At 55.8% G+C, this 14,125-nt stretch overlaps 1 protein-coding gene across 1 annotated transcript in view; it reads right to left on the minus strand.

Annotated features, from left to right (window-relative positions):
* Positions 1 to 13,345, minus strand: part of Ncs1 (neuronal calcium sensor 1) — a 52,968-nt gene extending 39,623 nt beyond the window's left edge. The window contains exon 1 of the mRNA XM_028884654.2: positions 13,175 to 13,345. Coding sequence (XP_028740487.1) covers positions 13,175 to 13,238 — 64 coding nt within the window. The 5' untranslated portion in view covers positions 13,239 to 13,345. The remainder of the gene's footprint in view (positions 1 to 13,174) is intronic.
* Positions 13,346 to 14,125: the final 780 nt, after the last annotated feature.

Below are 14,125 nucleotides of genomic sequence, written 5' to 3' on the forward strand. Positions count from 1 at the left end.
TGACCTTGACCACAGCATCTGCTGGTCCCTTATCTCCTAGGCTAGAGTATCCCCAGCTACTTTACAACCTGTTTCCGAAGCTGCTTCTCAATGGGGGGAGAGGGGGGCCTAGCCACTGTGCACCAAGCTCAGCAGGCACCTCCCCGGGGCAGAGGCCACCGTCCCTCCTGTGGATAAGAACCCGAAGCTCCGGAGACTGGGGGTGTTCGCAGAGTGCTGGCCTAGCATGCACAAGGTCCTGGATTAGGTCCCCGGCACTTCAGAGGCACGAGGATCATAGGTTCAAGGTCATCCTCAGCTACACAGGGAGTTTGAAGCCAACCTGGGCTACGTGAGATGCTGACAAGAAAGGAAGGAAGGAGGGAGGGAGAGAAGGAAGGAAGGGAAAAAGAAGGCTTGGGAGATGGCTCAATTGGCGAAGTGTTTGCCCCGAAGGATGAGGACCAGGCTTCAGACCCCCAGTAAAAAGTGTGGTGGGCGTGTCTACAATCCCAATGCTGGGGAGAAGATTCAAGGGCCCTTGGGGCTCCCTGGCCAGTCTAGCAAATCGGTGAGCTCCAGGCTCAAGGAGAGCCCGTCTCAACAAATAAGTTAGCCGGGCGGTGGTGGCGCACGCCTTTAATCCCAACACTCGGGAGGCAGAGGCAGGCGGATCTCTGTGAGTTCAAGGCCAGCCTGGTCTACAAAGCGAGTTCCAGGAAAAGTTTAAAGCTACAACAGAGAAACCCTGTCTCGAAACACATAAATAAATAAATAAATAAATAAATAAATAAATAAATAAGTAAGTAAGTAAGTAAGTAAGTAAGTAAGTAAGTAAGTAAGTAAGTAAGTAAGTTAGGGAGCAACTGAGAAAACACCCAGCCCGCGCTGTGGTCTCCATGTGTGTACACACGCACACCTGCAAAGTTCAGAGGCAGATGTAGCGGGGCTTGTCTCCGTCCCGGCATTTGGTGGGCGCGGCACAGAACTCCAGCCACCAGCGTCTGCCTCCTCCTGGCTACAGGCCCTCAGAGTGGCCCAGTCCCGATGCTTTCATACCAGAAGCCACTGACAGACAAACCTTCTGGTCCAAATCTCCTCTACCCTGCCTCCTACTCCCCCCTGCACAGGGCTGCCCACATCAGCAAAGGAATGCACGAGACAGGAGCTGAACTGAGACATCACCTAAGCCTTCCCGGGGTGCCGAGACCAGGCAGGTCCCCATTACACCAACGGCTTGTCTTGACATTTAAACCAGACTCACTTCCGTTTCTTCACCAGATTATGAGTGACATGTAGGCCAGAGAACCAACTGTCAATGCCAGCTTGTGTCAGCACCACAGGGTAAACTGAGGCCACTTTCTCGACCAGGAAATGAAAAATAAAGGGGCAGTCCCAGGAACCCTTCAGCCAGCTGGGCCTCCCCCTGGGCCCAGGGTCCCCTGCCTTCCTTCCAGAGTTGCAAGGCATCCTTCCCAGAATGCCCTAGGGCACTGTTAGTGGCACCCTCGGCTCCTCCAATGCAGGAAAACAGGCATCCCAGCCAGAGCCCCTAAAGCAGGAGCCTCTATATTTTGATGGCTGCTGCTAGTTTTAATTAAGATCATGTTCCCCTTGAGCCCAGCAAGGGCCCCATGACAAGCAGTCAGAAGATAATAGTGCCCCTGCCTGGTTGTCTGTGTGGGCTACAGAGCCCCAGAGGGTTCTGGGACCATGGCAAGAGGCCCAGTGCCCAGGAGCACAGGCTTTGAGCAGGCCCAGCTCCCTGTTTGCACAGTGCACACCATGTATTTTTGAACAGAAGGAAAGCATTTGCCTCCCCCCACAGTGCCAAAAATAGCCCCATCTCCTGCTCTGAAGGGGAGCTGTAGTTCCTACCAAGAGGCAGGTGCAGGAGGGCGGGAAGGAGGGATGAGTGGGGGGCTGTCTCCCCAGCCACAGGGGACTGTGGTCTCCGCTAGGCCTAATCTGCTAAAGCCCTGGAGCCCCCAGACCCAGAAGGGGTCCCAGGAGAAAGGAGCAAGTGCAAGTCAGGGTAGTGAGGCAGGATCAGGATGGATTGGAAGAAGCCTGGCCCATCCATGGGCTGTTTACTTGGCTTTTCTATTCATCTCCACAAATGTGTTGTGGGGCAGGGCAGGACAGACAGACCTGAGCCTGCAAAGGGCACCGCCTTCAGCCTCATGGCTCATAGCCAAGTGCAGGAGAGTTAAACACACTGTCACCACCCCATCCAAGATAGACACCGGCAGGTAGGGCCGCTGGGCCTTGGTGCCAGCTGTGAGCGCTGAGGATGGGTCAAGGGAGGTGGCCTACTCCTCTGAGCATCCGAAGCACGGTTCAAAGTTCATCCACCGACACTGTATGGTGCCTGCAAGGGGCGTGGCTCCCTCCATGGATGTGTGAAGCCACCAGGACCCAGCAGGAGAGAGTGGCAGGCAGGCCCCTCACTAGGGTCTTCACATCCACCCTTCTAGGCAGGGCTCAGACACTTTGCCCATTTCACAGATTGCTCCTGGGCTCTGCAGGAAAGGGCTGAGCTGATTTCCCCAGTAGGAATTGGGAGAAAGATTTGAAGCTGGCCTTGGGGGAGGGAATCCCTGACAACAGACAGCAGGCAGACTTCATGGCTCCATGCTCCTCCCTCCCCAAGATGCAGAGAAGAGCAGGCTGAGGGGCAGAGGAAGTAAGGGCCTGGTGTGTGCTTCCAAGTCCGAACCATTTTCTGGTTCCCACAGCAACTCTTGGTTAAAAAATAAAAACAATAAAAGAAAACTGGAAAAAGAGGCCACTGTCCCCAAAAGGCCAGAGCCGTGGGGGACCTGGGCAGCTGCGGCCCCAGGCTGGAGTGAGAGAACAGTGGCACCCTATGCTGAAACCTGGAGCCCCAAATAAAGAAAGCAAAGTGTGCTATTTCTGCCCGGGTTAAACATTCCTCAGAGTCACATTCCTCCACTCGCCGGAATCCAGAACACAGGGCTCTGAGTCCGCCAGCTCCTGGGCCACTGTGGGAAGCCAGGCGTGTCAGAGCCAGCCCTTTCCCAGGCCCCCAACCTGTGCTCCTCAAACCAGGAGAGCCCCCCACCCGCAAAGCTGAATAATCGATCTGCCCAGAGTTGAGATATATGACATCACACCATACAGACAAAAGGACAGACAGGACGGCAGAGACCTTCTAAGAAGGGTGTCCAGATACAAGGCCTTGGCTGCACCCAGCCCCCCACCCCCGGCAATTCCCAGGGACCACTGGCTAGCAGTACAGGCCAAGTGGGATCAAAGGAAAAAGCCCAGAAAGAAAAGTCTAGAAAGCTTATGGGGACAATGGAAGCCATATCTGCCTGCCTCTGCCTGCCTCTGCCTGCCTGTGCCTGTGTCTGCCTGTGCCTGCCTGTGCCTGTCTCTGGCTGTGCCTGCCTCTGCCTGTGCCTGTGCCTGCCTCTGCCTGTGCCTGTGCCTGCCTCTGCCTGCCTGTGCCTGCCTGTGCCTGTGCCTCTGTCTGCCTCTGCCTGCCTGCCTGTGCCTGCCTGTGCCTGCCTCTGCCTGTGCCTCTGTCTGCCTCTGCCTGCCTGTGCCTGTGCCTGCCTCTGCCTGCCTGTGCCTGTGCCTGCCTGTGCCTGCCTGCCTGTGCCTGTGTCTGCCTCTGCCTGCCTGTGCCTGTGTCTGCCTCTGCCTGCCTGTGCCTGCCTGCCTCTGCCTGCCTGTGCCTGTGCCTGCCTCTGCCTGCCTCTGCCTGTGCCTGCCTCTGCCTCTGCCTGCCTCTGCCTGCCTGCTTCTGCCTGCCTGTGCCTACCTCTGCCTGCCTCTGCCTGCCTCTGCCTGCCTCTGCCTGCCTACCTCTGCCTGCCTCTGCCTGCCCCATAGCAGCTGTACAGCTCTAATAAAAGCCTTAAGGAGCTGACGGTCACTGGAGACTCTATGTCACTGTGTCCCTGAATCCACACACATCCACGAGGACTGGGTCTCTTCCTTTATCCAAAGACACATCCTAAGGCAGCTAGGCTGTGCCAAGCACTGGGTAGAGCATCACTCAAGGGCACTCTGGGCCCCATCTCACCCTTGGACATCTCATCTCCCAGCCCCACCTGCCATAAAAGCAGGAACAAGGGGCTGAGGAGACAGCCCAGTCAGTCAAGTGCCTGCTAGAGGACCTGAGAGCCAGCACCGTAAGAGCTGGGAAGGTGAATCTCAACTATAGTTGAGGAGAGCGCAGATCCCTGGAGCTCACTGGCCAGGCAGCCTAACCAATCAGCGAGCTCCCAGGTCAGTGAGAGATCCTGACTCAAAAGATAAGGTGGAAGATACATGACAACAGCCTCTGGCCTCCACACACATGCACCCATCGTCAACACACACACACACACACACACACACACACACACACACACACACGGGTAGTGCAGATGCTGGAAAATGGGGAACACTACACTCAAGATCAGAGGCTGGGGGGCCTCCATGAGATCCCAGAGCCAGGTACATGATCTTCATCTGCCTCCCTTGGGGTGGGATGTTGGGAGGGTGGGGACTGTGATTAACAGTCCCTGCACACTCCTGACCACGCTCCAGACACCTCCAGTACTTCCGATAAGATCGCCCTCCCATGAGACCTCACCTCTGCCTCCTTCCTGCAGAGCCAAGGCAGAAGTCGCTCAAACATCCACGGGAGGCAAGACATCCTACTCACTGCCTGGCCTCACACCCACCCCACAATACAGAACACTCTGCCAGTGTCTGACACTCCAGGGACGGGCGCTCACTACCCTGTGCTCAGAGATCATCACGGAAAGGGCCTGGTTTTGGTCACAGGGATGAGATTAGCCTGAGCCCCAAGACTGATGCTAACTGGCTAAAAGACCTTGGTATGCCCCTGAGCCTGCCTTCCTTCCCGTTTTCTGTAAAATGGGCATCAGTCCTCATTCTCAGCCATGGGGAGAGGGGGACAATATGTGACATTATAATATGTGACATCTGCTCCCTGTCAATACTCCTGACACCAAGCTCTTCCCTAATACATCAGTCCCCTTTATATCATTCATCCAAGTGTCACTCCCTCATGTCCACCAGCAGCTAGACCCCAATGAGGACCAGGAAAAAGCAGCCATATTTCCCAGTCCCAGAGCCACTGGCTGAGATGGCCGATGTGAGGTCTCCCTCTCCAGCCACCACCCCCAGATCCATCTGCATTTACAACCTGCAAAGAGCTACCCCCCAGCATACACACCCAGACACGATGTGTATTCATGCACAGACTGAGAGGGTTCACCCACTCCTGACACACGGCATGACCTTGTCAGAATATGCACACGTGAGTCAGAGCTTGCACATGTGACCCTCAGCCCCCATCCAGCCTGCAACACCCACACAGACACCCACGCATGCTCACACTTAACCCACACAGCCCCACAGGTGCCCACACATGCTCATGCTTAACCCACACACCCCCACAGAGCCTTCTCGGAGCTTTCTACTAACATGGACTGGGTGTTAAGTACTCAGCCCCAGGGTTGGATGGGACCAGGCTCAAACCTGCCCAAACTATAGCCACAGGTTAGTTCTTGTCCTGTCCCAACCCTACCCCGAAGCTTCCCTGTCTTTATCTTCGAGAGGGACACACAGGGCTCCCAGGAGGAGTGGATGATGAATGCTCCTGAGCATTGAACATGGTTTGGGCCACAGGAACACGCATCATATGGGTCTCTCACCACCACCACAGATTCTAGCATGTTACTTTTAGATTCTCCACCATCCTTGGTGAGCAAAGGGGGGGCGGGGCTAAGAAGAGCTGATAAACCCAACACTACACACCCAACCCCACCACCCCTGCATTATTGGGGAGTTGTCATCTCAACTCCCAGATGAGGATACTGAGATGCTAAGACCCCAGAACAGGGCTCAGAGGCTAAGAGCATGTATTACCCTTGCAGAAGACCCAGGTTTGGTTCCCAGTTTCCATATCAGGCAGCTCACATTGCTGTAGCTTCAGTTCTAAGGGATTCAATGCCCTCTTCTGGCCTCTGCAGATATCTGCATACACACACACACACACACACACACACACACACACACACACACACACACCCCTTCAGTGACAGGCACAGAACACTCCTTTCGATTAACACTGGGTTTTTCCTTACAGAACTTCTCAGAACGAAGCACAGCAGATGCCTTCGGTGAAGCAGCAAAGACACACCCACCAAACCCCAACACACTCAGGCACAAAGAAGGTGTCCTGGCAAGAGTGCGGGGCCCGCGGTCTCTCACATTTACTTTGGAGAGGTACTGAGAAATCAGGGCTTTGAGGACCAGGCACATAATTCTGTTGGCAGAGTGTCTGATTAGCATGTGCAAACCCCTGGGTTCCATCTCCAGCACTACATAAACAGGGCAGGGTGGTGCTCGCTGTAATCATAGCCTTTGGGGAGAGAGGCAGGAGGATTAGAAGTTCAAGGACATCCTTGTCTACATGGTGAATTTTAGGCCAACTTGAGCTACATGAGACTGTCTCAAAAACTCACAAAGATGGGTGGATGGGTGGATGGATGGATGGATGGATGGATGGATGGATATTTGTACAAGTCTCTCCTTAAAGATAAACAATCCAAAATGAGATTATGGAGTTAAAGCCATGGTACATTTTGAAAGGCTTTTTTTTTTTTTTTCTTTTGAACAAAGTCTCCCTGTGCATTCTGGGCTGACTCTGAAGTCTCACTTCCCCTCCTTCCATCTCTGGAGTGTTCTAGAATTACAGCATGCGCCTCCACACCTGGCTTGAAAGGCTTTGGGTTCAAACTGGCTGACTTGATTTCCAGAAGGGCGCTCTAACCACCTTTTCGGCAACAGAGGGAGCGGGGGCCACCTCGCTGCATCCTCACCAGCACTGGCTGTCACTGCTGGACTCCATCGCTGCCAATCACAGGGGAAGAAAAGAGGAAGTTCCGGTCTCAAGTTCATCTCCTCCATTACTGTTAAACAGAACTGAATCTGATCTGGAAGACTCTCGGGGCCATGTGGTTGAAGGCCCTGGTGAATGTGTGCACCTACATGCATGCATACGCATGTGTGTGTTCATGCAGGTTCACTAGGCAAGGACTCTAACAACTGAGCCACATCCCCAGCCCATGTATAAAGACTCAAAGCAGAAATATTCATGGCAGCTCTATCATGGGGTAGAAGCAATTTAGCTGTCTAGTAACAGAGGATTAAATAGACACATGTTGCATGCATATGTTGCAACATTAAAAACAAGCAAACAAACAAAACTGATTTAGGCCAGTGGGAGAGCTGAGTGGGTAAAAGCTCTTCTCCCTGGACTAGAGACCTGAGTTCAATCCCAGAACCCACATGGTGGAAAAAGGGAACTGACTCCCAATTTGTCCTCTGACCTAAACACACACACACACACACACACACACACACACACACACACACACACACACACACCATATAGGCACACAAAATTAATAATGGAATTAACAAAAAAATTAAAGTTAGAAATTAAAAGTAGACAACCCTAAAGCCATAGAATGGTGAAGACTGACTATGGAGTCCCTCTGAGCACCCCTCTGAAGTACCCCTGGACTCTGTCAGACCACCCCAGTGATACCCCGAGTTCGTTGCCATGATCTCCCTTGGTTCCTATTACTGCCTCCTTCATTTTTTGGACTATAGCCAAGAATGCTCTTTCCAAACCTAACCTCACAGTGCCCCCCAACTCTGTCACCTCCCTTCCACGACTCCCCACCCATCTTGGAAAATATCCAAGTTCCTGTCTATGACCTGAGGGTGACTCTAGTGAGACCCACTCACCCCCAGTGTCCCCACAGCCTGTGCCACAAGGGCCTCAAACCTGGACCTGGAGCAGGGGGCACTCAATCCTGAGATGGTATGGGCTGCCGGGACAAGGACCTGCAGAAACACCTGGGGTTGGGAGAGCTGTCTGGGGAGAGGACAGGAGGAGCCAGTCACATGTCACATAGAGCAGTGGGTGACAGGGACAGGGAAGAGCCCAGGTTTCATGGCCCAAACCCTACACTGACCAGTCAGATGCATGCACCCGGAGCCTGCGGAGAACCGTAACTGGAGATTGCCCGGGGAAGCACTGGACACCAGGTACCACACTATCTCCTCCATGTACCCCGACTCCTCCTCAACTTACCATGAAGCCCATTTTCCAGAGAAGGAGGGAGGGTCTCTTCCTACCACAGGAAATGGCTAGAACCTCCCAATATTTAGGTTACTGAGCCCTAGTCCTGCCCCGGGACCCTGCTGCCTTGAGGCCCCATGCCCTTTCTGGCCCTCAAAGCATTGTCTTTTGCTGTGGAACCATGCGGCCATGCAGACAGGGGTCACAGGCAAATACACTGGGGCCTGAAAAAACTATGTGGCCAGCTCAAGGCCACAGAGCCTGTGGGGACCTCGCCTGCTCTCCGCAGAGCTGCATTGTCCTATTAAGGTACTCACCTCAGCACTGAGTCTCACCTAAGTTTCTCCTGCTGCTTTGTCCCACCCTCAGTGAAGGAGGGAAGGTGGCCAGGGACAACAGAAACCCCTTTCTCTGGTCCTTCCCTCTCCTGGGCAGGGATGACCTGCCCACCACATCCCCATGGAGCCATCACTCCAGTTCTGGAATTTGTTCCAAGATGTATGGCAGAGACTGCCTCCCTGGAGGCTTCTCTCTGACTGGTAAGAGTTGGGTAGAGGTAACTGAGCAGAGAGCACCCTTTATCCTATGCAGCAGACTTCTCTGGGTCCCTGGACAGCCCCAAACCAGAAACCCAAGAGTCCAGCTGTAACTCCCTGCCGCTCTCAGCCTGACCCCAGCCAGACGCTCCACCCCAGGCCCCATGGTGTCCATCCACTGCTGCACAGCCATGGAGCACACCCATGCCCTCTTCCCTAATCCGCTATGTGCTAGAAACAGCCGGGACATCCGGGAAGAAGCAGAAGAGGCTCAAGGTTGGCGGGCAAGGTCAAGGCCAAGCTGAAACTGACCAAGTGACAAGAAGTGACCTCTCCTCCCCCAACTCCCGAACGGGAAGGAGCCAGCGCTAGTGTGGGACGGGGAGAGACCATGGGAGATAAAGGCATCTCTGCCCCTGGCAGGCACTGAGACTAGAACAAAGGATTCATGTGCCACCTGGCCAGTTTCCACTGGAGGCAGGACCTGTGTCTCCCGTTCCTTCTTATCCGTGTGCCCAGCACAGAGGGCACGCAGTGAATGGCAGACTGGAGCAGTTCCATCATGACCAAGTGAGGTGGTAGGCTGCCACGTAAAAGCAGGACCCTGCTGGGCCTCAGGGGAAATAGCTCAGAACTCACTCCATCCTGAGTGGCTTTGGCTAGGCACACAGACTGGGACCTCAGGAAGAGCTGTCTGCAGAGATGAAACCATGAACAAAAGACTTAAGGCTGGTCCATGACGAAGCTCGAAGCTGAGGCTGGGGCTCATTGATAGAGCACTTGATTATCGTGTGTGAGGCCCTGGGTTCCATCCCAGCAATGGAGGAGGAGAAGAGGGTGTGAATAATAATGCATTCAAAGCAATAGCGACATGTTTGGGAATAGCCACCAGCTACTTACTCCACTGGCCACATTTACACCCCTGCTCACTTCCTACTACCAAGACCATACCCATTTTGCAGGGGAGAAAAGCAAGGCTCAGCTAGGATATATCCCTCAGATTGATACAAGGATGCCACCGCCTTATCAATCAGTTCAAAGACAGTGAGGCAGACCGCCCAGAGCCCCTGCTGCTGGTCACGCCAGTCTGTGAGTCCTGCCTGGGGCGGGGGCAGAGGCAGAAGGGTTCTCCCCCTCTGCTAACCTGCTGCCCGTAGAGATGGAGGAAACTGCAGTGAAGGTGGCACACACTGTGTCGGTAAATGATCTCTCTGCACAGAAGAACACAGGAAGTTCCAGGGCATTAGTGGAAAATATGGTCATCTTCAGGCAGGCTGAAGTCAGATGTACTGTCAAGTCCTCACGGAGCCTTCAGCGCTTCCCCTGCTTACACACACACACACACACCACACACACACACGCACCACACACACATACACACACACACCACACACACACACCACACACACACACACCACACACACACACACCACACACACACACACCACACACACACACCACACACACACACACACACACCACACACATACACACACACCACACACACACCACACACACACCACAAACTGTAGTAGATCCACACCACCCAGGATGGTACCCAGCATAGACTCAGATGGGATCACTGGGCCCCCAGTGGTACAGGACTGTCAGAGACCCACGGCATCAGTCAGAGCTATGGTTCTTCGTTTCCCCAGAACCAAGAACCAAAATCAATACATGATTATCTCACTCTCATTCCACGTGTTGGTTCGTGTGTGTGTGTGTGTGTGTGTGTGTGTGTGTGTGTGTGTGTGTGTGTGTAGATGCACTCTACCCTTGTGAATGCAGACGGAGGCCGGAGGTCAATGCTAGTGTCTTCTCCTATGGCTCTCCACATTATTTCGCTTGTAAAGGTTTCTATTTTTTGATTATGTGTGGTGGAGAGGGGTTGTGCATGTGAGTGCAGAGCCCACAGAGACCAGAGACTTGGGCTTACACTGAGCTTGAATTACAGACAGTTGTGAGCCATAGACATGGGTGCTGGGAATCGAACTCTGGTCTTTAAGAAATAGCGGTGCTCATTCTTAGCACTAAACTATAATCCTAACCCCTCCACCTTATTGTTTGAGGCAGTGTCTCTCAATGAACCCAGAGCTCACCATTTCAGCTAGACTGGCTGGCCAGTGAGCTCCCAGGATCCTCTGTGTCTGCCTCCCAGCTGCAGACATGAGGCGCCGTACCCGGCTCTTTCATAAGTGGGTACTGGATGTGAACGCAGGTCCTCATGCTTGCTCTGAGCCATCCCTCTGGCCTCACGAGTCACACTTTTAAGGATCCAATCCCAGAGCTCAGCCCAGACCTAAGGGAAGAGCTGCCCAAGTACGAGGGACTTTGTACACTCTTCGGGAGATGGTGACATTTGGGAGTCCTTCCTGGATGATGCTTCTCTTGATCTCCTTACTCAGAATTCCCCCGGAAGAAGGAGTAGACATTGCTAACACCTCATGAGAAAGAAAAGGTACGAGTGGGACCTGCCACAGGCTGCAGGCGCTCTCTGCTCTACCTGAAGAGATGAGTTTACTTCCACAAAGATCTGCAGACCTCTGACGTGCCCACACTGGGAGAGGTGGCTGTTGGCCACACAAAGGCCTGCCTGGAGGGAGCTGGCTTCCACAGGGAGACAGTTCAGAGGCAAGTGAATCCCCCTACCTCTAATAAGGTCTTAGTGGAGGAAAAGCGCCCTGACCAAAACTGCTCTACATCACAAAAGCTCAGCAGAGTACCACCAAGCCCAAGCCTGACCGAGTTTTGCTGGCTCCATTCTCCTCAAGTTGATGGGCAGCCCTGCAGAGATTGGTCTGGCAAAGGATCTTGACCCGTCTGGGTCTTTTGAATCCAGACCCCACCAGCATGGACCAGCATGGACCAGCATGGACCAGCATGGACCAGCACGGGAAAGAGAAGCACAGAAGGGCTCTTTGCTATAAGCCTGAGGTCTCTCCCTGAAGGGACATACCCAGGTGCCGTTCCCAGTGCTGTGACAGGCTAGGTATGCCACCTCGCTTCTCTCAACCCGTTTCCTCTCTGTGAACAGCTGTAGAGCCTAGAATATGCCGAGTTGTTGGTGTACAGTCATGTTAAGGACGAAGTTAATGGTGCATGACACACTCAATAAGCAGGACACTGACTTCACATGCCTCCAGCCTTCCTACCATGGAGACAGCCTGGTACACCACATGCCATTTCTGGAGAAGTCCATGGAGCCCTCTGCCCTCCCCAGACCCTGGGGTCCCGGGGTGTCCCACCCACAGATTAACTGCTAACAACCGTGGGCCACACCTTGGAGGGTCCAGTCAACCTCATAAACAGTAACAAGCTAGAAAAGGCCACCCACCCACTCTGGAAAGAGAGAGCGGGAGGCTTGGGCTGGGAGGGACACATCCCCAGGAGCAGTTCCTGGATGTGACCTCCCCGATGCCCCAATTCCTCAGGCTGGGGCCAGGAGAGCCCAATCAGTAAGGTCCCCTTTGTTCTAAGTCTATGCAGAGTGAGGAGCATGGGGCTAGGGCACTGGGTTGGCCAAGACCTGCAAAAGTGCCCCCCGGAAGACCAATATGGGGGTGGGGGAGAGCAGAGGCCATGCACTGGACTAGAGCCTCCATCTACACCCAGCTGCCAGTCAACTGCCTGTCTTTCCGGGTGCTGCAGAGATGGCTAAGTCAAAGCTGCCGAGGACCCACTTCAGGGCTTCCACCCCAAGACCAGGCCACTGCTGCCTTGCAAGTCAAACAGCCTGGCAGAGGCAGAGGCCTTTCCACACACTCATCCATCTCCTGCTTCCCAAAGTAAAAGAGGGTGGGCAGGACCTATGGCAGTGAGCCCTAGGTGAGCAGGGCCACCCTGGAGAGGCTGCTAGGAGGGGGACACCTGGTGAGGAGACATTGGAGATGCAGAGACAGGAGATCTGTGAAGTTGGGCAAGTGGAAAGCCACACCTGGGAGTGATCTAGAGGACTGTGGAATGGGACAGACCTTCCTTTATCCGGCTGTAGAAACCCATTTCCTGGTGCGGCAAACAGACAGGAGCAAGGAAAAGAGGGCACGGAGAATACATACAAGAGGGCGCCCAGGACCCTTGGACCCTGCCGTCACTGCCTGAGCGCTCTACCAGTCTCACCACCCCTCTCCTACCCAACACACAGTCACATTTGCCAGGGAGGGGGCGACAGGCCAACCTAGCAGCGGCAGGAGCCGCAGCATCATCATTAGGCATGAATCACCCACCCACCCCGCTCCAAGCAGCAGAGCCATACTACGCCCGGGCGCCCCCTCCCGGGACCACCCCCCCTCTGCCCTGGCACAGTCGGGGCCCTTAGAACTGGAGGGGGGCCGCGGGTGGGCTGGGGATGCCCTGAGGACCTGGGATGGTCCCTAGCACACGCTGACAGGCGACATCCTGCCAGGGCCGGGGGCGGGGGCGCGGGTAGAACAATGGGCCAGGTGCGGGGCAGGGGCGCGGCCGGGAAGGGCGGAGGGAAGGTCGTGGCTCGACTGGGGGTCGGGGATCGGGGCTCACTCACAGTAGGTTTTTCTGGTCAGCTCCTCCACAACTTCAGGCTTCAACTTGCTGTTGGATTTCCCCATGCTCGGCGGCCGCGGCCCCCGCTCCCCGGGCCGGACCCGCTTGGGGCGCCCAGCGGGAGCGGCTGGGTCGGGCCGGGGCGCGCGGAGGCCGGCAGGCCGGACTGGGCCGGGCCGGGGCCGCGCCTTTGTCTGGCTGTGCCCGCGCGTCCCGTGCGCGGGGCTCCGGCGGGCTGCGCGACCGCGGCTGGCTGCTCCAGGGGCCTCGGGGACCGGGCGGCGAGGGCCAGGCCTTGGCGGTGCAGGCGGCCACGGCGCGGAGTTGCGCGGGGCTGGGCGCCGCAGCCGCCGGCGCTCGGTAGCCGCGGTCGTCCCTGGTTACTGGGCTGCGCAGCACATGCTCGCTGCCGCTGCGCCGCCGCCGCCCCTGCGCTCCCCGCCTCCCGCCCGCACCGGCGCGCCAGGGGTGGACTCGGAGCCGCCACTCAGCGCCCGGCGCCACCTCCCTCCCAGCACCCGCCGGGCGCGCACCCTGCGTGGAGGCGCCCCCTTTCCTGTTGGTTCTCCCGGGATGCCCGAGAGGTCGCCGCGCCACCCCCTCCGCGGATCCATCCCCCCCTCTCCGCGGCGGCGTGGGCGGGGAGGGCCCGGAAAATCGGACGTGAACGAGGCCAAGTCCCTGGCCGGCACCATTCATTCATTCCACTTTGATGTGTTGGGCGCTGGGGACACGGTGGCCAACCGGACAAGCGCGACCACAGGCCTCTCTGGGAGCGTCTTGAAGTGCAGGCTAGCACGGGCTGCAGTAGGAACATTTACATGAGGCCTTGGGGGAAGTGACCTCTAAGATCTGGTTGAGAAAGGGCTGGGGCATCAACCGAAAAGGGGTCTGGCCTGGGTGGGAGCGCAGCCTCAGTACCTCGGGCTCCAGGCAAGGGTGGGGAACCATC

Source organism: Peromyscus leucopus, chromosome 4 (genome assembly GCF_004664715.2).
Source record: "Peromyscus leucopus breed LL Stock chromosome 4, UCI_PerLeu_2.1, whole genome shotgun sequence".
In the NCBI taxonomy this organism is placed as follows: domain Eukaryota; kingdom Metazoa; phylum Chordata; class Mammalia; order Rodentia; family Cricetidae; genus Peromyscus; species Peromyscus leucopus.